This window comes from Hordeum vulgare, chromosome 6H (genome assembly GCF_904849725.1).
Source record: "Hordeum vulgare subsp. vulgare chromosome 6H, MorexV3_pseudomolecules_assembly, whole genome shotgun sequence".
Lineage (NCBI taxonomy): Eukaryota > Viridiplantae > Streptophyta > Magnoliopsida > Poales > Poaceae > Hordeum > Hordeum vulgare.
The window spans coordinates 13929066-13956593 of record NC_058523.1 but is presented as its reverse complement, the minus strand read 5'-3'; the positions used below and the strand labels follow the sequence as shown (position 1 = coordinate 13956593).

At 47.3% G+C, this 27528-nt stretch overlaps 1 protein-coding gene across 1 annotated transcript; it reads left to right on the top strand.

Annotated features, from left to right (window-relative positions):
- The first annotated feature begins 9056 nt into the window (after positions 1-9056).
- LOC123402778 (thioredoxin H-type-like) lies at positions 9057-10139 on the top strand. The gene is made up of 4 exons (XM_045096740.1): positions 9057-9142; positions 9296-9387; positions 9488-9613; positions 9697-10139. The coding sequence occupies exons 1-4, from the start codon at positions 9118-9120 to the stop codon at positions 9823-9825; spliced, it is 372 nt and encodes a 123-aa protein (XP_044952675.1). The 5' UTR covers positions 9057-9117; the 3' UTR covers positions 9826-10139.
- The last annotated feature ends 17389 nt before the right edge of the window (positions 10140-27528 follow it).

Sequence of the window (27528 nt, the reverse complement as noted above, 5' to 3'; positions counted from 1 at the left end):
AAAATGAGAAGAAAAGAAGAAAAAGGAGAAGAAAAGAAGAAAAAGGGAAGAAAGGAAGAAAAAGGAGAAGAAAGGAAGAAAAAGGAGAAGAAAGGAAGAAAAAGGAGAAGAAAAGAAGAAAAAGAAAAAGATTTTTTTGTCATTTAATTCCTATTGTTATTAGGTTTGTGCTAGATTATTAGGGTTAGTAATATTTAGAATTAGGTTAGGGTTACAAGAAGAAGAAATATGAACAAAAATAAGAAAATAAGATTAGGAAAAATGAAAATAAGAAGAGGAGGAGAAGAAAAGAAGAAAAAGGAGAATAAGAAGAGGAGGAGAGGAGAAGAAGAGGAAAAATAGAAGAAGATGAGAAGTAGAAGAAGAGAAAAAATTAGAAGAGGAGGAGAGGAGAAGTAGAAGAAGAGAAGAGGAAAAGTACTACAAGAAGAGGAGAAGTAGAAGTAGAAGAAGAAGTAGAAGAAGAGGAGAAATAGAAGAAGAGGAAAAATTAGTTTAGGGTTACAAGAAGAAGAAATATTTTTTTTTTGTCATTTAATTTTTCTATTGTATAGTTTATATGCTTAAGTGTTAATAGTGTTTCTTAGATTATTGCTTAATTTTGCTATTGTATATGCTTAAGTGTTAATAGTTTAATTTTGCTATTGTATATGCTTAAGTGTTAATATTTATTTTTAGCAAGAAAATTAATAGAACTAGTTTATTTTTTAGTTCATTTTACGATGCCTATCCCGTATCCTCGTCGTTGACTCGGCGGAGGACACCTGCTTGATCAGAGGGGCCCTGTCTGGGACCGGGCTCCGCCCGGCTGGTATTGGGAGGTGCTACCTTCCGGGGTGCGTAGGTTGGTGAGGAGCCAGCCCGTCGTTGACTCGATCCTTGTTTGGTGGTGGTCGCGTGGGCTAGTGAGGGTGCCGAGGCTTCCGGACACCGCGGAGGTGGTACATCACCGTGTCAGCGAGGAGGATGAGCACGTCCGTCGCTACATGCTTGCGTTGGAGGGCAGGTTCGAGCATACCTGGCAGGTTCTTCGGGGATCTCACTGGAGCTATGATCCTGTGATGGTTCCTTCTCTTTGGGTGTCCACCGCCCGCGCCGATACCCGTCGGGCGCTATGGTTCTAGATGTATCAGTGATGCTATATGTATGATAGTATTCGAGGAGTATTAGTGATAATATTCTACGATGTACGGACAAAAGAGATGATGTATTTGCTTGTAATTGAATGCATGCTAATTTGAATACTACTTTATTTTACGATTTGGTTTTGCTTATTGAATGCTCAAATTGGAAAAGTTCTCCTACTTTGAATACTATGCAGAAATCTAGGAGTCCCGGGTGGAGCCCCGACCCAGGACTAAAGTTGTTTGGGAACGGAGTTCCTGATAGAATAATTCTTTTTTGGTACAAAGGTTAAGAGAATCCGTTTTTGCAGAACTATGGATCCACATATCAGGAACCTCGAAGAGGAAGAACTTCTCGAAGATATAATCAAAGACGGCCCCGACGTTGAACCAGCTGAATCTCCGTCGTCGTATCTAAACCACGACATTGGAATGGAGATCGAGCGACACGAAGATGAAGCCGATGGGGCAGGAGATAGGTCCAATGACGGAGAAGGTGATAGCTCCACTGATGGAGAAGCCGGTGAAGAAATAGTAAAGTCCGGCGAGGTGTACATATGAAGTTTGACAATCACTTGTAATATGTGAAAAATATTGGAGATAGCTCTATATTTTATACATATACATTCATTTGACGAATGTTTCTCCCTCTTAGGCCTGCACATCGAGCAAAACTACGAAACGAGGCCCGACTAGAAAGTTGGATGCACGGACGCATTACACCTTTGAGGTGATATTGCCTACGGGCGAACCCAAGCTTCCTAAGAATGCTGCTGACACATTCAAGAAGCAATGCGGAGTTCTTGTTAGGGATCACGTCCCGATCAGCGTTCGGGAGTGGAACAAGCGCAAAGGGGCAGCCGATAGTGACTATGTCACCGAAAGGTACAAAGATAATCTTTGGAATGATCTCATGTCACATTTCAACCTGCCAGAATGTGAGAATGAAGACGCCGCACACAAACTTAGGGCCAAAGTCAAGTAGTGGACTCTGAAGAAGATGGCCGAACTGTTCCGTAGCTGGAAGAAGAATCTATGGAAAAACTATCTGAAGACAAAGAAACTGCCAGTATTCGAGGGGTATCTAGCCAAGCAGGCGAATCACTGGAAGGCATTTCAAGAGTACAAGGATTCAGAAGATGCCCAGACATTATCAGAAAAGAACAAGATAAATGCCGACAAGAAGAAATATCACCACAAGCTGGGGCCAGGGGGCTATGAGACTGCCATCCCAAAGTGGGATAAGAAATATCTGCTAGATAAAGGCATCGTACCTGAACCACTCCGTGATGAGTGGGAATTGAGAGCAAGAAATTGGTTCCTTGCGCATGGTGGGTCGTACGACGAAAAAACAGGGGACCTCATCTCTAATGACGGTCTTAGGATACCCAGGGAGAATTGGAAAAGGATAGTGAAAGAAATTAAGGAGGGAAAAAGAAAGTTCACTGCAGATAGAGATAAAGATTTGCTCACACTAGTCCTCGGCAATGACGAACATGGAGGACGAACGCGAGGCTTCGGTCCTTCTTACCCATGGTGGCTTGGGTTTGCCAGAGACCAAGACACTTACAGAAGCCGAGAGAGAGCAAAGAAGCGGCAGCAAGATGAGGAGAATGACAAGTTCAACCAGTTGCTTGCCAGGATTAACGAGCAACAGAAGCAGATTGATGAGCTTAGAGGAGTACCGCGCCAGGAAGATCCTGCAATTGATATTACCGGCGCCCCATCGAAGCGGAAAAGCAGCGTGGCTGAATCTGAGGCCCCGCCCGACGATGCACGAAGAATGATAGAGGGCGGTCCCGGCTACCCCGTGGATGGAATCAAGGAGTCAACATCATGTGAACTCCATCAGAAATTCAAGAACATATCCATGAAGGTGGCCGTCGGACAAGCTTTACCTTCTGGCCCTGCTGCACGCTGGCATGGCCGTGAGATTCCAGCTGGCTTTGCTAAAGTCGGGGTGGATGAAATCATGACGGGGTTTCATGATATGGAGCTCGACATAGCTGGACCCGAAGATGAGAGGACACTCGGAGAAGTACTGGGTGGAGTCATCCTATGGGACAAGAACTACATCAAGCTTCCAGGCTCGGCCCTAAGGACAACACCGCCTCCGAGTCGTCGCAGGTCACCTACACCTCCATTACCTCCAAGCCCTCCACATGACGTCGGCCAGCACAACACGAGTCCATCTCGATCACCGCCGCCGGACTTGGGTCGTCCGTCTCCGCCTCCGCCCGCACAGGATACTAAGCAGAAGCGTGCCACCAAGAACGCTCCGCCGACGATTCCTAAGCGACGGAGCCCCCCAAAGCGCAAACGGTAGCCCCTCCCAAAGGTACCTCATGCTAATCTTCCTATCAGACCTTATGATCGTACCCCCGAGGAAAACGCCAAGATAGCAAAGGAACATCATGATGCGCAGATGAAAAAGAAGGAACCCGAGCCCCGCCCGGAATACACCGAGAAGCAAATAGCATGGGCAAAAGACTTCATAACCCTTCCATCACAGTATGACTTACACTATAAGCCTGATGACTATACACGCATATTGCAGAAGGAAGTGAAAAAGAGCAGCTCACGTGCAAGTGCAAGTGGGAGCAAATCAAGTTCAACTACAAGCAAGAAAAAATCAGACGTTCCTCAGCTTGGACAACAGGTCAAACAGTCGATCCCACCCCTCAAGGTGTTAACCGAGAATGTTCCCCCTCCGGTGCAGGGGCAAGCTTTTGAAAGAGCAAAGGAGTTGGCGGCTGAATGTGGTATCTCGGTTGAAAATTTGCTGGCTTCCCAAGACGATAGGATACCCAAGGCAGTGGTAGCCCCTAAGCCACAGTTTGTCATGGAAGAGCCTTTGGTCAGCAAAGATGATCTCCCAACAAATATGCTTTACTTGTATCAATGGTACTTAAGTGAATCAAAGAATGGGAGAACGATGATCGTGCTGAGTGTCCCACGGGAGTACTACGGCCGCTCCGAAGAAATCTATATCGACTTTGATGAACTCTTCCAGATGTACAATGGCGACGCCCTCGACAAATCGCTTATGAGTTGCTATTGTCTGTAAGTTTTTCAATTCGTTGTCTACATATAACTTGTTTAGTTATTTCAATTCATTGTCTATATATAATTTGTACTCTATTATGCAGAATGAAGATTCTGGATTGTAAAAGTAAGACCATCCTAAATATTGGGTTTATTGACCCAGATAAAATACATATAGCGACGCTAACTGTTAAACCCAAGGAGACGGAGGAAAACCTTCTAAGGTTTCTAATAGATCAAAATTTCTGTGAGCACATACTTTTTCCATACAACTTCAGGTGAGGGTCTTTACTCTGTTGTGTCCATTCACTTATAAGTGTAATTGATAAGTTACTGACATATATATATATATATATATATATATATATATATATATATATATATATATATATATATATATATATATATATATATATATGTATATATATATATACATGTGCAGCTTCCATTGGATTCTGTTGGACATTCAAATTGATAAGGGAAGAGTTGATGCCTTCGACCCATTATTGAGACCCTTGGAACAGTTCCAAAGCCTGCAGGACATGCTCCAAGGGTAATTTTAATCATTCTTGCGCTCTATCGGTCTCTTTCGATGATTTTCTGATATATCAATTAATGAAAAACTTAGCAAATCATTATCCTTGTCGGGCAGTGTTTGGAAGCGGTTCAAGTGCGTGACTCCCGGTAACTTTCCTGAGAAGCTGACCTTTAGAGAGGCTCAGGTAAGTAGTAGTATGATATACTTCTATTAATTTTCAATACATTTATGATGCTAGATTATTATTTTGATTATATATATTCTATTCTCGTAAAGTGCGACCAGCAGCCACGGGGAACGCATCTATGCGGATACTATGTTTGCGAGACCATTCGCACGTTTACCTCTGAGCTCAAGGATCACAGATTCGACGTAAGCAATGAACATTCACACCTCTGTTTTTACCCGTCATTCTTTGTTATCATGATTGATATTCATATTCATCTCCTCTTCTTATATAGCACACGACCATGAGGATGAAGGTCCTACCAGAGCAACGCGCGATTGCTGTTGCAGAGGAGCTTGCGGGATTTCTGATGACGGAAGCTATAGATGACAAAGGACGATTTAGTGTAACTAGGGGCCATTAGTGATGTTCGTCCATGTAATCGAATAGACGGGTTCTAGTCCCGATAATTCAGATCTCCATATAATTGTATATATATGCTCGCTTGTAAGATAAGTTAATCTTATATATATATGCATAATTATTTCTATTTAAATTATATGAAAACTAATTCCTGAACACCAAACGAGGCATCACGTTAATCTTCCGAGCACCTAAACCCTAAAACCCTAAAACCCAAAATAATTTCATTCAAAAAAAAACCCAAAAACCAGCAAAATCTGAAAATCTTTAGTCCCGGTCCGTGTAACGAACCGGGACTAAAGGGCCTGCCCCTGGGGCGCTACGAGGCGCCCACGTGGAGCACCTTTAGTCCCAGATTGTAACAGGGTCGGGACTAAAGGTTAGGCCTTTAGTTCCGCCCCTTTAGTCTCGGTTGGTGAACCGGGACTAAAGCCCCTTACGGGTCGGGGCTAAAGCCCCGTCCCCACTAGTGCATATAATTCCTCTCTCATCTTCTCGTAAGCCAACTTTGGCGGGGGAAGAGGGGTGCGTTTCTTCCTAGGCTTATTCCGCTTTGGACTCTGGTTCTTTGATAGAAAATGAAAAGGCTTTCCGGTGGCGGGTTAGCAGGGTGGATTCGGCTGGCAGGCTGGAGTCGGTGGCCTTGGAAAGACGATGCAGTCCTTTCTCCATTAGGAGAGGCCACGTATGATTTCTTGCAGTGTCTGCTGCCCTTCAGTTCCAGGAATCTCGAATTGTAGTGACTCATATCCCGGCATCACTTCATCCACCCCGACACGAGCATAGCCAGGTGGAATTGGAATGCTATGGAAGGTTACACCAGGGAGATTTGTTAAAGCATAGCCTGACGCTGCCTTCACGGATATGTTCTTGAGTTTCATGTGAAGCTCACAACTTTGTGTCTCTCTGATTTCATCCACGGGGTAGCTAGCCAACAGTGCATCGTCGGCAAGGACCCCTGTGGAACCCACGCTGCTTTTCGCCATCGATGGGATGGTACTATCCAATGCTGGATCTGATGGTTGCTCTGGCAGCTGAGGCATCCTTTGCTGGCTAAGTGTGCTGATCTGCTCCTGCTGCCGCAAGAATTTGCATTCAAAATCCGCAAGCCGGTCAGCATCCTGCTTCTTCCTGGATGACTCCTAATTCTTCTTTCTCGCACGGCTTCTGTAATCGCCCCCGTCCTTAAATCCCTCAATCCACGGAATAACGCCTTTGCCTCGTGTTCGTCCCGGGTGTTCAGGATTCTCGAGGGCGCGTGTAAGCTCGTCGTTCTCTCTCTCGGGCTGGAATATCCCCGTTTGAGCATCTTCTATTGCAGCAAGTATAGCTTCAGAGGCATTTTTAACACTTGCCTGCTCCACAAGCAGCCCTATCTTTGGGTCCAACTTTCCCCATGCCCGTAAAACCAATTCTTGCACCTTTCAGGCCATGTGGATGCTTGCGGAGTGACGCCTGCATCAATCATCTTCTGCTCGAATTCATCCCACTTAGGAATGCCACTCTTGTAGCCACCTGGCCCCAGATAATGGTGATGCTCTTTTTTCTGAGCATTTTTATTGTTTATCCTCGTCCGCTCCTTAGCGGTTTTTGACTGCTTGAACCGCACGAATAAGTCCGAGTGATCTTTTATCTTCTCTTATTGTCTAGTGAATTCTGGAGCCTTGCCTCGTTTGCCAAAGTCGGCCCATTACCTTTTCTTCTAAGCCAACCGACAGTAAAAGTTTGGGCCTTTAGTCCGGATTGTCTTGTCCCGGTTGAAGAACCGGGACTAAAGCCCCTCTGGAACCGGAACTGATGGCCCTTTTCATACTACTGTGAAAAGAAAAACAGATACAAAGTTGTACCGACCCACGTCAGCACACACGCATCTTATAGCATCACATCCAATAGCTATAAAGGTGAATGAGACACAACTAAAACACAGCTAGAGGAGTTCTAGCAAACTCGAAATTTATTTGGTAAGTAAATAAAAGGTGTGACATGTAGATAGATTTGTGCGGCACTTTGATGAAATTCCACTAATACAGTGCCAACAATAAAGTAAGTCCTACCAATACTGTTCACCACAAATCTTTTGGGATGAAAAGGGAAAACCTAAAAATAACAACATTTTCATTAATTACTAGGCAAAATACAAATCAAAGTCAATGAAGGAAAGGGTGGCCAGTGATCGTGGTGTGTTATCGTGGCCTTAGCGGAGGGAGCAGCAGTGGCAACCCTCGTCTCTCTGGTTTGGACGACAATCTTGGTACCATTGGTGTCACATGTGTAGTCCGAGGAAAAGCTCTGTGCTATGGCACTGCCGTCAGCAATGCATGCAAGCGTCGCTTCCCTCTAGGGGGTGTCGTTGAGAGTCCCCTCCTTGTGTTAGGGTTTGGAGTAAAAACTCTAGTTTCTCTTTTGGGCTCAGCGGTTCCCCATTTCGGGGTGGAGTCGTGGAGCTTTGAAACATTCGGGTTGTAGTTCGTTGGCGACTTTGGTTATGGTTTGATCCTGGCGTGTACGTTTCACGAATCTGGTGTGAGATGGTTTCAATTGTCTCTTATCTTCTGCAACTTGTTGCATCTTTTTTGTCGTCATGTTGTGCTAGAAGCAACAACGATCCATGGCCTGAAGTGCGATGGTAGAAGGCCGTCTCCGGCGATTCCTTGGTGTGTTCTATTGATGGTTTCGTCAGGTGGCGTGATTCCTTTCCGGGCTGGTTGTCTTCGTGGCTACTTGTTAGGTGTTGGCCGGGTCTCCTCTATTATTGCTCGGCATAGAGCTGTTGGCGGTGCTACTTTTAAGAATTTCATTTCGCTTCCAATCTTTTCATATAAGAATTTTCTCAGCCCTTTGTATCGAGTCGTCCATTTGAGCTTAAATTATAATGTGGAGCGAAAGGCACCTTCGAGATTAATGCGACCCTAAGAAAAGGAATCCGGAAATGGAGGGCTGTAAGAGTCCGTAAGAATCTTCACGGCGTAAATGAAAACACAAGTGGTGGTGGAATCCCTTCTCTTTTTTAAAGGATAGGTTTGGAATAATCTTTAGGTGACTCGTTGATTCTTTTTCATGGCGCTAAGTTTCGTTCGGTTCTCATTCACGATACCGACCCGTTGCCAAATATTCGCCAACTCTGGTTACTGATCTAGCCAAGTTCTAATTTGCACCGTGCTCAGGAAGGATGAAAATGAAAATCAGAGCGTTTCAAATGAACATCTTGCTACCTTGGTTTCATAATAGGATTCTGAAGTTTTATCAAAGCATAGGGCCTTAGTTATTTATACTTTGGGTTTGTATGTAGGATAGCTATCTATCGTTCGTCCATGACGAATGGTCGGTCAGTATCCGCGGACACATCCGAACGCGTCTGCGGACGTTTGAAGGACCGGATTTGCAAGGTGCGGTTGTAGATAGTCTAATGCAGCTGTTTAAGGCTGAATAAAACGAGGAAACAACTGAATTAACAATCCTTATATGGAAATAAATAATATTGACGAGCTGTTTAAGGCTGTAGCAGTGATAGGAAGGAGAGAAAGACGCACCATGATTGCATGTGAACATCCATCTCAAATTTACTTTAATCATTTCTCAAAAACAAATAAAAAATTGCTTTAATCACCGTGAGGGACAAAAGGTGGCCCGCCAGCATCTATTCCGTCCCATCCAAACACTGCGATGTCGCTCCCGTAACCGTACCCCACCAGCTTGAGACCTAACTACAACTGTCTATATATTGGCATCGATCGTAGTCCTATATAGCGCCTTACCCCACACACGCCGTGGTAGCATCAATATTAGCGCCTTACCCCACACACGCCGTGGTAGGCGGCATCATGTCATTGACCACCGACGTCAATGGTACGTATGAATACTTTCCTACTTCTCGTCTTTTGTTGCTTGATCTTGGTAGATCTTTGTAGCTCTTGCCGACGGAATTGTTGTAGGTATATTGGTATTTTTCCCTCACTGATGCCTGGCGGTAATTTTAACTGTTGTGTGGTGTACTACTAGCATTTAAGCGGCCCCGCAGAGGCTATTACTGGACTTATTACATCATTACAAGTTGTCAAGAGCTAGAGTCCGCCCTGGCGCAACCCTATCCGGTACGTACCTCGACAGCCAGCCAGCCAGCTATCTTCGTCAACTCTCTTTGGATTTCAAATGCATTTCTCAAGTTTTATTTTTCTTCTGTTTAAAATTAAGGTGGTGCTCATGTTCTGGGCGAGCTGGAACGTGCCATGCAGGGTGATGATGAGACCGTTCAAGGCCATGGCCGTGGCTAAGAGGAGGGCCGCCATATTCTGCCTGGTGGACGTCGACAAGTTTCATGTATGGCACCGATGTTAACTAATTTCGGATCGGATAACCAAAGCTGTGCATATATAACTGCGTACTACACTGATGCCATACAGGATATCGTGGAGGAGTGCCGAGTGGAGGCGCTGCCGACGTTCCTGCTACTCAAGCAGGGCGTGGAGAAGGGCAGAGTCGTTGGCGCCAAGGTGGGGGACCTCAACACCATCATCATGGGCAACATTTAAATCGGAAATCGGCAGAGGCACGCAGGTGCGGGGAGGTCCCAACTCCTAAGGAACGAACGCATAACAGTTCGATCGTGCCATGGCTGCTTGCTTGCCCTGCCCATGCCCCCGCCTAATCCGTCCGTCCGGGAGCGATTCATGTAAACTAGAAGGGTTAGACGCGCTTTCATGAGTCGTTGGTATTGTTGGATTTTCATAAAAATATCTTTTTATTTCAAAATATGAGGTGTATTAGATTTTTGAGAAGTCAATACTATTTAGGTTTGACCAGATTTGTAGAGAAATATAACAAATTAACATCATTACATTCATCATGAATGGATTTTATATTTTATATTATTTAGTATTGTGGATATCGATATTTTTGACCCTAAACTTGATCAAAGTTAAAGAAATTTGTCTTTTTAAAAAACTAATACACTTCATATTCTGAAACTAAGGGAGTATTTGGTTTGGCGAGTTGGGAAGATGATTGAGTGCGGTTAGTTTGTATTTATAATACAATGTTTTTATTTGCCTTTCATAGTGTAATTCTACTCACAACTCATACTTATGTGGGAAAAAATAGATATCGATGAGTGCATGTACTATATTGATGTTATAGTGTCATATGTTTATGTTTTTTAGATGACGAGAGTATGTGTAGTATTGATATTATCTTATAGGTCGATTGTTGTTGAGTGATTTAACAAATAATATCCTTGACCCGGTCAACATGTGAACCAAATTTAAAATTGAATACTACCTGAATCATATGAGGAAGATTCAAAATTAAGTAGCATAGCAAATTAAAATAATAAAATGAGAGAGCTCTCTAAAAAGAATTGTTGATCAGGTCAAAATCAAGTGACTCAATTCCATATTGGAAACCTCAACCGATTGTGAGGCCTCTAAAACTAGGAAGCATGGTGTATTAGATATACGTGCACCTGATCGAATATATACTTGATCTCTAGCTTCACTAGTAGAAAAAAGGACTTTCGACCGAGGGCCGAAAGACCATTAGTCCCGGTTCAAACCAAAACCGGGACCAATGCCTGGCATTGGTCCCGGTTCAGTTTGTCGGGGCATTGGTCCCGGTTCAGTTCACCTCACTAGTCCCGGTTCGTGAAAAAATCCGGGACTAAAGATCCAGCGACTCCCACGTGGCGTGCCGCGGATCATTAATTCCGGTTTGTGGCACGAATCGGGACTAAAGGTAGGCTATTAGTCCCGGATTTAGACAAAAACCGGGACTAAAGTTCTGCCTATATATACCGTCAACCCTGCCCACTCTTCTTTGTTTTTTGGCTGAAGTGTGCCCATGCCATATGCCACCCTTGCCACTCTAGTTCATGCACTTGACGTGTCGTGTGAAATGCCCGAGCCACACTAGTTAAGCTTTCTCCTCTTCAAACTCGACCTCCAAACTCCATTTTCCTCAATATTTGTCTACGTTTGGCCGTGCACCAACTCCACAAGTATTTTAAAAGGTTAGCTACTTCATCCTTTCATGTGTCACTGTTAGTTTAGCTCATTTGAAATGCTTAAATTAACTTCTTAGAGTCTGCACATGTGTAGGGTGCCGTCTCGTGTCCGTCCTCACCGTTGTCGATCGCCCCGTGCCGATCTCGTCATGAGCACCACCGTGGTGAGCCTCTTGTTCTTGTCTTCTTTTTAAAAGGAAAAAAAATCTTACTTATATGATTTAGATACATACTTGTATAAATTATTTACTTTTATTATTTTTTTGTTATTATATAGTACGATGGTTTTGGTATCCGTCTCCGTCGGTCCTCGTGTTGTCTATGATTCAGATGTGGTATATATTATCTTTTATAACTATTTGTTTTATTTATTTTTTATGACAATTATGGCAACCGATGTGACATATATTTTTTAATCTAAGAGGTATGTGAACCGGAAATTCCAACCCACATAGAAATTCTTCTCGAGAAGTTAAATTTGGTTGAACAAGAAAACAAATACTTGAAGGAAAAATTGAAAATAATTGAGGACAAGAATATGGAACTGGAGTTGCATGTCGCCGATGTCATCGATGATCGCAAGATGAAGATCGATGCGATGTTGTTGAAGATGGATGCAATGCGCTTGATGATTAGGAATATTAGAAAATATGTCATTGATAAAGAGGCTTGGTATCATTATGTTGTTGGGTCAATTGTTACCTTAGTTGCGATTTTGATCGATTTGTTGTTGCATTTAAATGTTTTACATAGTTGTGTGTTGTTTTATGAGAGAACTTTATGTATTTATTTTTACAATAATAACGTTTGATCACTACTGAGCTTTGGTTGTAATGTGATGATGAACTTGTATTAATTTGGTCATTTCTTTATTCATGATGTGATGATATACTTAATTTCGTAATATAGATGAACCGCTAATGGATGTACGGTGACCGGCGCACTTCGAGTACATTACGAACCGGGACTAATTAATGCCCGAGTCACACTAAAGTTCACACGAAATGGTATCCGTGACCGAGGTTAGCAACTTTCTTCATGTGTAATTGATACAAAAATATTGCATGTGTCAATGTACGGTGGTCATTTCACTATTCATGTATGATGTCAAATCGATGCACGGAAGCGATGGATGTACGGCGAACGACGCGCTTTCGAATTTATTGCAGGCTTGCATAAATTATTGATGTGGCCGAGGCAAACAAAGTGGATAATTTGATGTTCTAGGTGGCATGAACTACAAAACAATTTCCACATTGTCTTAACTGTGTATCAAAAATCGCAACTCAGATATTCATATCTATGATCATATCATAGACAGTTTATCCTCTTGTCACGATGATCTTCACTCTGAAATAGCTTTGAACTTTTTAATATTTCAGACTTGTGATTCATCATGTAAATACTCCTGTATCTACTCAAATCATCAGTGAAGTAAGAACATAATGATATCCACTGCGTGCCTCGACACTCATTGGACTGCACACATCAAAATATATTGTATCCAACAAGTTACTTTCTTGCTCCATGTGGTATGATTTTGCATGTCTCAAGTGATTCAGAATCAAGTGAGTCTAGACGATCCATCTTTATGGAGTTTCTTCATGCGTTTCTACCAACAGGTATGGTTTGGATGTCTCAAATGTTTCAAAAATGAATGAGTACAAAGAGCCATCATCATGAAGCTTCTTCATGCATTTTACACTTATCAACTCCCCTCAAGCTTTCCGTGCGTATTACTCTTATCAACCAGCGAGGAATCTACCCCTTTCGGTTGACCCTAGGCCTGACCTTGAATGGAGCCTTCCTTCATCTGGTCCAGCGTAGGCACAAGAGGTGCTTCGGCCGGCATAGCAGGAGCTTCCTGAGGATGAATTAGTTGCCTTGGCTTCCTGCCCCCACCTCGGCCACCCCAACTTGGCCGAAAACCACCCCTCTTGGGATGGGGAGGGCCAGCTACCCCCGGAGCAAACTTGCCAGGAGGACCAGAGAACCCATTGATGCCACCTTCATTGTTCCGCCACGCATATCCGCGTCCGCCCCCCGAAGAAGAGGAGCCACGATGTTGCCCCTCCCCGTAGGCATTGACGCCATCATCTCTCCAGCGCCCTCTTGGTTGTTGTCGGTTAGCATCAGCCAGCGTCGGGGCACCAGCCACTGCCGGCGCACCAGCCGCAGCCATCGGTGTCGCCGTCCTCCCTGGATGGCCAGGAGCGCGGTGGTTCTGGCCCGATGAATGCATGGGAGGTTGCACCAGCGCCTGGTTGGGAGGCGCCCCCCTCCCCGTCATTGCCGTGGAAGAACAAAGCGGAGGGATGCGAGCTGCTCTTCCCGATTTCAACGAAGGAAAACCCTGTCTCGTTCGTAATGTAACCCTAACATGTGGCGGCGGTATAACCTCGTTCAACACGGCTGCGGTAGTGCAAGATGGGGTGGCCTCGACCGCCTGGACTATTACCTGGGCCATATACCCAGGCTCTCTAGTTAGTTTATGCTCTTCATTTGTAATAGCCATGGTACTTCAATCCCTGCCAATTGCGTGTTCTCCCTTAATTTAGCTGCTAGACTATAGTTTACAAACTTCTTGGGTAGTGTGAACACATGCACTTTTGATAGGTCATCAAATCAATGAGTTTGTTAGTAAGGACGTCGAACGTTTCCAAAGTCTTGTCAAACGTAGCTAGGCAAGTCTGTTCAAATCTTGATTACCAATGTACTCCCTCCATTCCTAAATATAAGTCTTTTAAGCGATTTTACTAGGAGTCTACATACAGAGCAAAATGATTGAATCTATACTCTAAAATATGTCTATATACATCCGTATGTAGTCCACTAATGAAATCTTTAAAAAGATTTATATTTAAGAACGGAGGGAGTATGTGCAATAACGAGACCGGCATGCTCTCTTAGTTAATTAGTTCGATCTCGATCAATCCCCAAGTCTTCTCATAGATGTAGTTATGTCAGCTAGATCTAAGAATGCATGTTAGCACGCAAAACAACGTCAACTTTGATGATGTTAACTTGATTTGAGAATTCTTCAGTACATTGAGAGCTGTGAGTATTTATGTGTGTTGAGTTGTTTATACTCCCACATGGGTCTGCTCGAAGACAGGTTGAAAATTTAGAGCAAATAGTACTTGAGAACTTTATTGGTCTAAATTTTACCATGGTGAAGATCGACCATATATAACCCTGTCCATATAGAGGTGGCTGGATCAATCCACTATAAAATGGCCTACGCATCGGTGCTATCACGTAGGAACCAAACCTAATGCAAGGTGCTAAAATTAGAGCCAGGTACCTCTTCTAAAATCATTTGGGAATGATAGGACTCGGGATATCGAACACATGTAGCTGTCAAATTCGTTGGTGATTGTAGAGTTTGGACAGCACTATACACAGTCTAATGGGCCAGCTCCACTAAGCTACGAGCCATGAGCAAGCCTGCCATTACTGTTTGTCCAGCTCGTGGTGTAGTTGTATGTGCTACAGTCATAGGTTAGAGACCTGCCGCTGCAAGTTGCCGCGATGCGAATCTACAAGGTGCTAGGTCTGCACTACTCTAGATTGATTATAAATTTGCTTCGCTTAAATTGCGTGCTCTGGCATGAAGCAAATTGTAGGTGGCAAATCACAACACAGCGGTCTATAACGACAGCTTAGCTAGTATCATTGCGTGCACTACTAGTACGTATTTCATATTCGTGTAGAGCAAATACTAATAGGAAAGATGTGCTGGGTAATGTTGTGGTAAATGGAGTATTCTACTCCCTCCGTTCCTAAATACAAAACTTTTTAGAGATTGCACTATGAATTACATACGGATGTACATAGACACATTTTAGAGTGTATATTCACTCATTTTGCTCCGTATGTAGTCTTCTAGTGAAATCTCTAAAAGGTCTTATATTTAAAAACGAAGAGAGTATAACTAAAACAAATAAAAAAAGGGAAATTATTTCAATTACCAGACTGATTTCTCGCACCGTTAAACAGCCTCGTTTACCACCGCTTCCCCTCGTTGCGCTAACTTCAAGCGAAGGACCTCCTCCAGATGTTTTCTCCATGAATCATTTCTCCTCGTTACGTTGCTCGTCCCAGAGTAGTGCTACTCTACCTCTCCCGACCACCAGCTCCACCAGGGGCGGAGCTTCCGGTAGGGCGAGGTTGGACGCTCGCACTACTTTGATTTTTGTCGATTCTTTTGTACGTATACATGTTAGATCTGATCGATCCTTAAAATGTGTTGGGAAATAAAATCTCGTACATACTCAAGGTGAAATGTTGTATTGGGCCTTTATTGAACCTCACCTACCTGGACTCCTTGTTGGGCTGTGGCCCGTACCAACCAGAATGTCACGTTGTCTCTTCCTTCATTTTTGCTAAAAAAAAGCTTAAATTCCTTCATCCACTTCCGACACGGTCCTGTCACTCACCAGACCGCAGGAGCGGCGGCACTGGAACAATAGCCAGCACCCAGGAGCGTGAACGGTGGCGTTGGGACGACAGCCAGCAGGAGTGCCGAGTGCACGTTAAGAGTTCGCCCCACTTAAAAAAAAAATCGTCCTCCGCCACTGAGCTCCACCACACACAATTACTGCTCGTCTGTCCCCCCCCCCCACCCCCAGTCCTTACGTTTGTCCTAGGCCGTCGGCGCGGGCTCACAACGCTTCAATCTCCCTGATTTCTAGAACGGCCATTGCTGCAACATGGAGAGGGATGAGGCTGACCATCGCCATCGTTGCCAGGCAGCCCCCCCCCCCAATATCGGTTGTACTGTTTTGCGGGAGCGGCGGCGTTTGCTGCAAAGTAACATCCATGGAGATCGGATGGCTAGGTCAGCGTGGGGTGTCTTGTGCTATGATGGAACCTCGTCGCATGTCTGTCGGCGCTCTGATGTTGCGGTAAGCAATGGCTGTGGACGACATCATGTTCTGGCGGTGACCGCCATAGGGTAGACATGGAGGGGGATGAGGCTGACCACCGCCATCGTTGCAAGGCTACTGTTTTGCAGGAGCGGCGGCGTTTGTTGCAAAGTAACATCTGTGGAGATCGGATGGCTAGGTCAGCGTGGGGTGTCTTGTGCTATGACACTAGTAGAAAACAGGGCTATCGTTTGGCCCTGGCCAGCCCATTAGTCCCGGTTCTTCAAGAATCGGGACCAATGGGGAGTATTAGACCCGGTTCGTGAGCCCAGGGTGGCGGCCGGGGTCTCGTGGGCATTGGTTCCGGTTCGTGTAGAACCATTTGTCCCGGTTCGCGCCACGAACCGGGACCAATGGTCCTCGCTGTTGGCCCCCAACCATTGGTCCCGGTTCGTGGCATGAACCGGTACAGAAGGGGTGGCTTTAGTCCCGGTTCATGCCACGAACCGGGACAAATAACTTTCCTATATATACCCACCGCCGCGGCAGAGCACTCCAAAGTGCTCAGTTTTTACAATCCGTCGAGGTTTCTAGTTCACCTCCTATGCACATGAGGTGTTCACCTCCTATGCACATGAGGTGTTCACCTCCTATGCACATGAGGTGTTCGATGAAATGCCCGAGCCACACTAGTTAAGCTTTCTCCTCTCGAAGCTCGACCTAGGAGCTCCATTTTTTCGAGATTTGTCTAGATTTAGGGGTCCGTCACGCCCCGTCCCCCTTTTCACCGCCGTTGATCGCCCGCGCCGATCTCGTCGCCGGCACCACCGTGGTGAGCCTCTTGTTCTTATCTTATTTATGATACTTGTCTGATTTTCTTACTTTAGATAGATATTTGTCTGATTTTCTTAATTTTGACACACATAATTATATGTAATGCACGCAGATGAACCGACAATGGATGTATGGTGACAGACACACCTCCGCGTACATTAAGGGCGTGCATATTTTTCTCAAAGTGGCTGAGGCAAACAAGTAGAATGGTTTTATGTGTTGTCCATGCAGTAAATGTGGGAATACGAAGTCTTACTCTGACCGGAAAATCCTTCACACCCACCTGCTTTACAAGAGTTTCATGCCACACTATAATGTTTGGACGAGGCACGGAGAAATAGGGGTTATGATGGAAGACGATGAAGAAGAAGAGGACGATGACAACTATGTGCCCCCTGAATACGGTGATGCTGCAACGGGGGGAGCTGCTGAAGATCAAGAGGAACCAGACGATGTGCCCGATGATGCTGCAACGGGGGAAGCTGCTGAAGATCAAGAGAAACCAGACGATGTGCCCGATGATGATCTCCGCCGGGTCATTGTCGATGCAAGGACGCAATGCGAAAGTCAAAAGGAGAAGCTGAAGTTTGATCGCATGTTAGAGGATCACAAAAAAAAGTTGTACCCCAATTGTGAAGATGGCAACACAAAGCTGGGTACCTTACTGGAATTGCTGCAGTGGAAGGCAGAGAATGCTGTGCCTGACAAAGGATTTGAGAAGCTACTGAAAATATTGAAGAAGAAGCTTCCAAAGGATAATGAATTGCCCGATAGTACGTACGCAACAAAGAAGGTCGTATGCCCTCTAGGATTGGAGGTGCAGAAGATACATGCATGCACTAATGACTGCATCCTCGGTATAAGATGCATGCCCTAATGACTGCATCCTCGGTATAAGAGGATTTGAACGCATGCCCGGTATGCGGTGCATTGCGGTATAAGATGAGACGAGATGACCCTGGTGATGTTGACGGTGAGCCCCGCGGGAAGAGAGTTCCTGCGAAGGTGATGTGGTATGCTTCTATAATACCATGGTTGAAACGACTGTTCAGAAACAAAGAGCATGGCAAGTTGATGCGATGGCACAGTGAGGACTGTAAGAAAGACGGAAAGTTGAGAGCACCCGCTGACGGGTCGCGGTGTAGAAAAATCGAGAGAGAGTATTGGGCTGAGTTTGCACGTGACCCAAGGAACGTATGGTTTGGTTTAAGCGTGGATGGCATTAATCCTTTCGGGGAGCAGAGCAGCAATCACAGCACCTGGCCCGTGACTCTATGTATGTATAACCTTCCTCCTTGGATGTGCATGAAGCGGAAGTTCATTATGATTCCAGTTCTCATCCAAGGCCCTAAGCAACCCGACAACGACATTGATGTGTACCTAAGGCCATTAGTTGAAGAACTTTTACAGCTGTGGAATGAAAACGGTGTACGTGCGTGGGATGAGCACAAACATGAGGAATTTAACCTGCACGCGTTGTTGTTTGTAACCATCAACTATTGGCCCGCTCTCAGTAACCTTTCAGGACAGACAAACAAGGGATACCACGCATGCACGCACTGTTTAGCTGACACCGAAAGTATATACCTGGGAAGCTGCAGGAAGAATGTGTACCTGGGCCATCGTCGATTTCTTCCGACCAACCATCAACATCGAAAGAAAGGCAAGCATTTCAAAGGCGAGACAGATCACCGGAAGAAGCCCGCCATGCGTATAGGTGATCACGTACTTGCTATGGTCAATGATTTACACGTAATCTTTGGAAAGGGTCCCGGCGGACTAGCTGTTCCGAGTGACGCTGGGGGACACGCACCCATGTGGAAGAAGAAATCTATATCTTGGGACCTACCCTACTTGAAAGACCTAGAGGTCCGCTCTTCGATAGACGTGATGCACATGACGAAGAACCTTTGCGTCAACCTGCTAGGCTTCTTGGGCGTGTATGGGAAGAAAAAGATACAGCTGAGGCACGGGAGGACCTGCAACGCTTTGCACGAAAAAGACGGCATGCCTCCAAAGCAGTATGAAGGTCCTGCCAGCTACGCTCTTACCAAAGAAGAGAAGGAAATCTTCTTTGAATGCCTGCTTAGTATGAAGGTCCCGACTGGCTTCTCGTCGAATATAAAGGGAATAATAAATATGGCAGAGAAAAAGTTTCAGAACCTAAAGTCTCATGACTGCCACATGATTATGACGCAACTGCTTCCGGTTGCATTGAGGGGGCTTCTACCGGAAAATGTCCGATTAGCCATTATGAAGCTATGTGCATTCCTCAATGCAATCTCTCAGAAGGTGATCGATCTAGAAATCATACCAAGGCTAAGGAGTGATGTGGTGCAATGTCTTGTCAGTTTCGAGCTGGTGTTCCCACCATCCTTCTTCAATATCATGACGCACGTCCTAGTTCATCTAGTTGACGAGATTGTCATTCTGGGCCCCGTATTTCTACACAATATGTACCCCTTTGAGAGGTTCATGGGAGTCCTAAAGAAATATGTCCGTAACCGCGCTAGGCCAGAAGGAAGCATCTCCATGGGCGATCAAACAAAGGATGTCATTGGGTTTTGTGTTGACTTCATTCCTGACCTTAAGAAGATAGTGTCATGGGTATAAGCGTGACAGTAGATGTGTAGGGTACGAATGAGATGGGCAGAGTCCTAGCTACGGCGAGGTTGTATGAGTTCAGGCCCCTCTGCGGTGGAGGTAACAACCCTACGTCTCAGTGCTCTCGGAGCTTGTTACCGAGTGTAATATGGAGTACAATGTTTTGCTAACCCCTTGACCAGTGGGGGAGGGCGGCTTATATAGAGTGTGCTGCCCTCCACAACGGTTCTGACTCAGGGGTGGAGTAGTGGCGATTGAATGCATACGTTACAGGTAACGTATGCTCTAAATGCTAATAAACGCACCCGTAAACGTACGGCAGTTTACCTCCGGAGAGGTTACGACGTACCGAGTGTATCCAGTCGGTTGGCCTGGTGCTCTCCGAATGTTAGTCTCCGACTGGATGATTCTGGGCCTGTTACCGACTGGATGATGAGGACACCTTAATTCAGTCGGGGCAGACTTAAGGTCCTGTCCCTTGTGTGGGGTAGTCCTTGGGTTGGACATGTAGGGCAGGCCTATGACCCTACCCTAGGACTATGACCCCATCATTAGTCCCCGAATGGATTGGGGTTGAAACGCCGAAGCGGTGCTTGAGGTTCAGATCTGACTGGACTAGGTTCGGCTTGGGCGTTGCTTGCCTCTATCCATTTTATCTCTCCTGACCAGCATTCCGAGTGGAAGTGCTTGCGAAACGGACTGTCGGAAACCGAGTGCTTTCGCGGCATCTTTTCACGCGACTGGTCAACTGACAGCGGCGGATTTTCCGGGATCTCAAATTTCGGGTTCCGCGCGCTCAGCGGGGACGATGTCAGCGCGCTCGAGTAGCGCCTGACTCGTCGATTCCCGCGCCTTCAACTCCTCCACTGATATCGCCGTGGCCGGTTGGGCGGATAAGATTTCGGGCCCGCTCGCCAGCGACCCAGTCGGTGCTCTATTTAACTCTAGGCGGCGAGACTCCTCGGTTACGCTCGCCGAATCTTTTGCTCCCGCCTGCTCCGTCTTCCACGCCACCCTCTGCGCACCTACGCTTCTCCCTCCTCCTCGAGGACTCGTCGTCGCCTCCATGACCAAGGGTCAGACCAGCAAGATGGAGGCGAGGAAGAAGAAGAGCAAGGCGGCGGCTGCTCAACGGCGGCAGCGGCCGCTGCCGGCGGGGTGGATCCAAGGAGATTTCCTCCCCTCCACGGTGACGAAGGGGGACCTGCTAGAGCTGGTGGAGCACGGCATGCTCGTGCATAAGTCCTGGAGGCTGCCGGCGGACGACCAGGTCGAGCCGGCGCCACGGGAGGGGGAGCGTGTCTTGCTCCTCAGCCATGTTCACAGAGGTTTTTCTCTGCCCCCGCATCCCTTCTTCAAAGGCATCATGAATCACTTTGGTGCTCAACTCCATCCCTCCGAATGCCATCGCCCATCTTTGTGCCTTCATTGTTTTGTGCGAGTGCTTTATCGGTTGCCCCCCCATTGGGGTTTATTCAAACATATCTTCTCCGCCCGTTCTCAAACCATCAAACGTCTTAGTCAGTCGGACGACAAGACGCATCTCCTCCAGCTCTGCTATCCCGCTCTTCAGTTGAGCGAGTCGGTCAGGAACTGGCAGTCGATGTGGTTCTACTGCCAGGACATAGCCTGTCCGAATGCGTCGACTGGGCTTCCTCCGTTTAGTCTAGACCGTCCCGCTCCGCCCAAACAACTCGCGCTCTCTAAGGCCGAGAAGAACGATATCCAGCCTTTGGTTGAGGCACTCGTGGATGTTGTCAGGAGAGGGGTCACCGGTATAGACCTGCTGGAAGTCTTCCTCGGTCGGCGGATCCAGCCTCTGCAGGCTCGGGACCACGCTATGTGGCACTACACAGGGCCTGAGGATTCCACTCGGACCAACGTGGTGGGCATACTCGAGGAGAAGGTGACCTCGTTGGTGCTCCAAATCACGGGTCCTTGTGAGAACCCTAAAGGAGCCCGCCGAGTGGCGCCTTACAGCGCGGACAACCCTCCACCGAATCAGGTGAGTGGCATCAGCCGAGTGCATTGAATCGTCTTTATTCCAGTCGTTTACTTATATCTCCGTGTCATGCTTAATGTTTCCGACTGAAATTCATGCAGGCTTGGACCAACTGGTTCTCCCCCGTCTCGAACGGGAATCCGGAGGAGGAGGAGGAAGAAGGCAGCCAGGAGGGGAGCGTGGAGAGCGCCGAATACGTCTCCGACAACGGGGAGTCGGAGGAGGAGGACAGCGAGGAAGAGGAAGAGGATGAAGAGCCAGACTCGCCACCTCCGTGGCCAGAGCATCGGAATAAGCGCCGGCATGAACCCGCCGTCCCTTCAGCTCCTCCTGCGTCGTCGAGTGCTCCGCCTGCTGCCCCAGTGGTACCGAGTGTTCGAGGCACCAAGAGGGCCAGGGACGCAGCCGCTGAGCCCGCAGGCCAGTCCTCCAGGGCGCCCAAGCCGAGTGGGCCCAAACCTCGGAAGGCTCTACCGCGGATGAGGACGGCCATCCCCGTCACCTCCACGTAAGTGAATCTAACTTTCGGCTCTTTCTGTTGACCGAGTGAACTCCTGCTTTATAAGTCGAATGGACTTCACTCGACAGGGTTGCCACTTCTGCAACCTCTCTGGCCCGCCAAGGGGACGACCCCATGGACACGGACAACGTCGTTTCGTCCCAGCCAGGTATGTTGTAGGAGAGTCGGGTATTTTATTCCTGCAGACTGCGCCATTCTTTCTTTTTCTGAGACGTCATGTCATTCGGCTTGTCATTGTCACGGGCGATTCACCTGGACGAGGACGACCAGGGGAGAGCCGACCCCGCTGTGGAGCCCGTCCTGGAGCCAGTTCCTGAGGCTGCTCCTCCTGCTGCTGCCCTCGTCGCCGACGCTCCACCGACCGAAGTGCCACCACCGACTGAACCGGTGCCAGTGAGGGAGGAACCGACTGGGGTGAACCTTGGGATGCCCCAGGAACTTCCCACGATTCCCGGTTCGTCGAATGCTGAATTCAGCATCCGGTGTGTCCCAGAGGAGCAGGTGGGAGCGGCCAAGGGGGCCATGGTGCAGGCGGAGCTCATGGCTGGAGAAGCCAAGAGGGCTTATGACTCCGTCGCGGCCTTGTACCAGCGGAGCTTGGAGCTGCGCGATGACATCCGAGTAAGTAGTCTAGTAAGTATTTACTTTTTCTCCTGTAACCCACTGGGTGGTATTGTTTTTGCAATGGGTTCACTCCGATTGAACCCAGTGGGTGTAGTCCCTGAGACTTCTGTCGAGTGCTTGCACCGACAGTTGTCTTTATACATTTTGTCTCTAGTTTGGTTGTGTCCGTAGACAGGATTTCCGAGTGCGAGTACTTATTGCAGTCGGAGCGCTCTTGCGGTAAGAATCCCCGAGAGTAAGTTGGACGCAGGTCGAGTAGTATTGGTCTCGGAGGAGTAGTATTTCCGAGTGCACCTCAATAGGGCGAGCCTGTTTGAGGTGCATGCCAGTGGGGTCACTCTTAGTGAACCCACTGGGTGTAGTCCCCGAGACCGCTGTCGACTGCTTGCGTCGGCAGGGGTCTGAAGAACTTAGTCTATGAACTGATAAACTTGCCGATTACCCTTTGTTTGTTGGTGCAGAAAACTTGTGAAATGGGAACGACTTATGAAGCCTTGAGAGCGGAGAGGAACCAGTATGCTGGTGAACTGGAAGCTGCAATGCTCGCCATGGCCGGCATGAAGGACGCGCTGGAAGTTCGAGAGAAGTCCTTGGAGGAGGCGCTGGAGGCAAACAGGGTGTTGACGGCGGAGGTGGAGAGGACGGGGAAATAGAGGACTGAGCTACACAAACAGGGCATCCTGAACAAACGATGCATAGCCCAAGAGAAGTATGTCACCGACTGGGCTGCGCAGATGATGACCGTTCTGGCTGGTAAGTCTTATGCTTTGTCGAGTGGTTGGACCGTGTGACGAACACTCGGTTTTTACTGTCTGCTTGCTCGTTTGGTGCAGACTTTTGCGGAGACGCTGAAGCTGAAGCAGCAACTGTGGAGCGGTCCATGAAAGACAAGGTGCCACTCGGCCATGACGCCAACCGGGATCTGCTCCGGGCACATATCCGCGTAGGCAAAGTAGGTCCTTTCATCGGTCGACTGAGAGAAATCATCGGCCGAATTAACAAGGAACTTTGGCCGGAAGATGAGTCGCGGCAGGAGATGGAGACCCTGACGGGGCGACTGGAGGAGGTTCCGAGCCGAGTGCAATCCTGGAAGAAATCGGCAGCGCGTTGCGGTGCTGATGTTGCGCTGTCCTTGGTCCGAGTCCATTGCAAGGAGGTGCGGGAAGATAAGCTGAAAGCATTGAAGGTCGCCAACACGAAGAAGCTTCGATTCGAAGACTTCATGGAGACGTTCCTTGGGACTGCTACCCGCATCGCTGATGGAATCGACTTGGACACTTTTGTGGAGCCCTCCAGTCCTGACGCCGGCCCAGCTGACGCGTGATCAAACTTTATCCTCGGTATGCCGAGTGTTTACCTGTAAGATACTCTGGCCACTTCTGTTGGTCGTCATACTTTTAAATCGGTGCGGGTAATCTTGATCCGCACTGAGTCAGCTATCGTTTTTGGACTTATGTTGTCGGAATGAAAACATTTAGTCTTTTGTTTGAATGTTGTTTCGAGTGCAACACTTAGTGCATACTCGGAGAAGATTAAGACTTAGGTGATTCTTTGTGACGTCTAAGTCCCCGAGTGCGACTTGTAGTGCACACTCGGAGGAGATTAAGACTTAGGCGATTCAGTATCGCAGCTAAGTCCCCGAGTGTGACGTATAGTTCACACTCGGAGGAAGTTATTACTTAGGTGATTCTTGATCACAGCTAAGTCCCCGAGTGCGACGTATAGTGCACACTCGGAGGAGGTTGTTACCTAGGTGATTCATGATCACAACTAAGTCCCCGAGTGCGACGTATAGTGCACACTCGGAGGAGGTTAGTACTTAGGCGATCCAGGATCGCGGCTAAGTCCCCGAGTGCGACGTATAGTGCACACTCGAAGGAGGTTAGTACTTAGGTGATTCTTGATCACAGCTAAGTCCCCAAGTGCGACGTATAGTGCACACTCGAAGGAGGTTTGTACTTAGGTGATTCTTGATCACAGCTAAGTCCCCAAGTGCGACGTATAGTGCACACTCGAAGGAGGTTGTTACCTAGGTGATTCATGTGTTGGGTAACGTAGCATAAATTCAAAAAATTTCCTACGCATGTTCAGATCTTCCTATGGAGAGACCAGCAACGAGAGAGGGGTAAGAGCATCTTCGTACCTTTGAAGATCGCTAAGCGGAAGCGTTGCTAGAACGCGGTTGATGGAGTCGTACTCGCAGCGATTCCGATCTAGTGCCGAACAACGGCACCTCCGCGTTCAACACACGTGCAGCCCGGTGACGTCTCCCGCACCTTGATCCAGCAAGGAGGAGGGAGAGGTTGGGGAAGAAGACCAGCAACACGACGGCGTGGTGTTGGTGGAGAGACGAGGTCTCCCGGCAGGGCTTCGCCAAGCGCCGGCAGAGAGGAGGAGGAAGAAGTGCAGGGTTGCGCCGAGGGAGAGGGAAAACTGTGTCCTCCAAAGGCTAAAAGTGCCCACTATATATAGGGGAAGGGGAGAGGGGGTGCCACCCCTAGGGTTCCCACCCTAGGGGGTGCGGCAGCCCTCCCAGATGGGGGGTGTGGCGGCCAGATGAGGGAGGAGGGGTGGCGCACCCCTGTGGTGGGCCTAAGGCCCACCTAAGTTATGGTTCCCCCCTCTTTTTCTTTCCCCCTGCGCCATGGGCTGAGTGGGGAGGCGCACCAGCCCAACTAGGGGCTGGTTCCCACCCCCACTTAGCCCATCTTACCTCTTGGGGTCGCAGCCCCCCTTCGGTGGTCCCCCGGGACCACCTCCGGTGGTCCCGGTGGTCCCCGTATGTTACCGGTGATGCCCGAAACACTTCCGGTGTCCGAAACCATCCGTCCTATATATCAATCTTTACCTCCGGACCATTCCGGAGCTCCTCGTGACGTTCGGGATCTCATCCGGGACTCCGAACAACTTTCGATAACCTCGTACAACAATTCCCTATAACCCTAGCGTCATCGAACCTTAAGTGTGTAGACCCTACGGGTTCGGGAGACAGGCAGACATGACCGAGACACCTCTCTGGCCAATAACCATCAGCGGGGTCTGGATACCCATGGTGGCTCCCACTAGCTCCACGATGATCTCATCGGATGAACCACGATGATCTCATCGGATGAACCACGATGTCAAGGATTCAATCAATCCCGTATACGATTCCCTTTGTCTGTCGGTATAGAACTTGCCCGAGATTCGATCGTCGGTATACCTATACCTTGTTCAATCTCGTTACCGGTAAGTCTCTTTACTCGTTCCGTAGCACGTCATCGTGTGACTAACTCCTTAGTCACATTGAGCTCATGATGATGTTCTATCGAGTGGGCCCAGAGATACCTCTCCGTCACACGGAGTGACAAATCCCGATCTCGATTCGTGCCAACCCAACAGACACTTTCGGAGGTACCCGTAGTGCACCTTTATAGTCACCCAGTTACGTTGTGACGTTTTATACACCCAAAGCACTCCTACGGTATCCGGGAGTTGCACAATCTCACGGTCGAAGGAAAAGATACTTGACATTAGAAAAGCATTAGCATACGAACAATACGATCTAGTGCTAGGCTTAGGATTGGGTCTTGTCCACCACATCATTCTCCCAACGATGTGATCCCGTTATCAATGACATCCAATGTCCATGATCAGGAAACCATGATCATCTATTGACTAACGAACTAGCCAACTAGAGGCTTGCTAGGGACACATTGTGATCTATTCATTCACACATGTATTACTGTTTCCTGTTAATACAATTATAGCATGAACGATAGACGATTATCATGAACTAGGAAATATGATACACTAGTGGAGAAAGGGGTATTAGAACCGGTTGGTAAGGGCCTTTGGACCCGGATACACATCCGGTGCTACGTATCCGGGACTAAAGGCTCCCCACATTAGCACCGGTCTCTTACAAACCGGTGCTAAAGGCCTCCACGTGGGCGCCGAAAAGTGCGCGCAGGCGGAGGACCTTTAGGACCGGTTGGTAACACCAACCGGTCCTAATGCTTTTTTTTTCTTTTTTTTCCTTTTCTTTTCAGGGTTTCCGATTCCGTATTTCGGTGTTTCCGTGTTCCGTATTTTCAGGGTTTTCGTTTACGTGTTGCCGGTTCCGTATTTCCGTTTACGTCTTTCCGATTCCGTGTTTCCGATTCCGTGTGTCCGTATTCCGTTTTTTACGAACACGTAATCGGAAACACGTATCCGGAAACACCGATTCCGTGTTTGCGGTTAAGTGTTTCTCCGATTCCGTGTTTGCGGTTAAATGTTGATGCACCAAATAAAAGTACATATATACATGTAACACGAAGTACTGGACCGATTATCATTACATAATTTGAAGTTCGCTTCCTATATATAGCTCTATACTTGCATAGAGAAGGGAGCTGGCTATTGGTTCATAGGATGGAAAAATTCTCCACCTTCATCTATGACTTGCGTGAGGAGAAATCCTGCCAATTCCTCTGCAAATGCCTTGCAACGTTGGATTGGTCTTAGCATCGCCCGCTTTCGTTGCAGCTTTAAATGAAGTAGATGAAAACAATTAAGTTATGAACAAAACTAACATAATTGGTGGCAACATAAATAAAGTTATGAAGATCCGGTTACGTACCTCTAAATTTCTGGAAGTACGGGATTTCTCATTGATAATCCTGTGAATGTACTCGCAAACGTAGTATCCACAATAATCAGTGCCCTATGGTTGTTGCGGGACGCCCTATATACGAGAACATAATTCAGTCAAATTAATAATAATCAAGAGAATGGTAATGGTATTGAAACCAGGGTACGTAG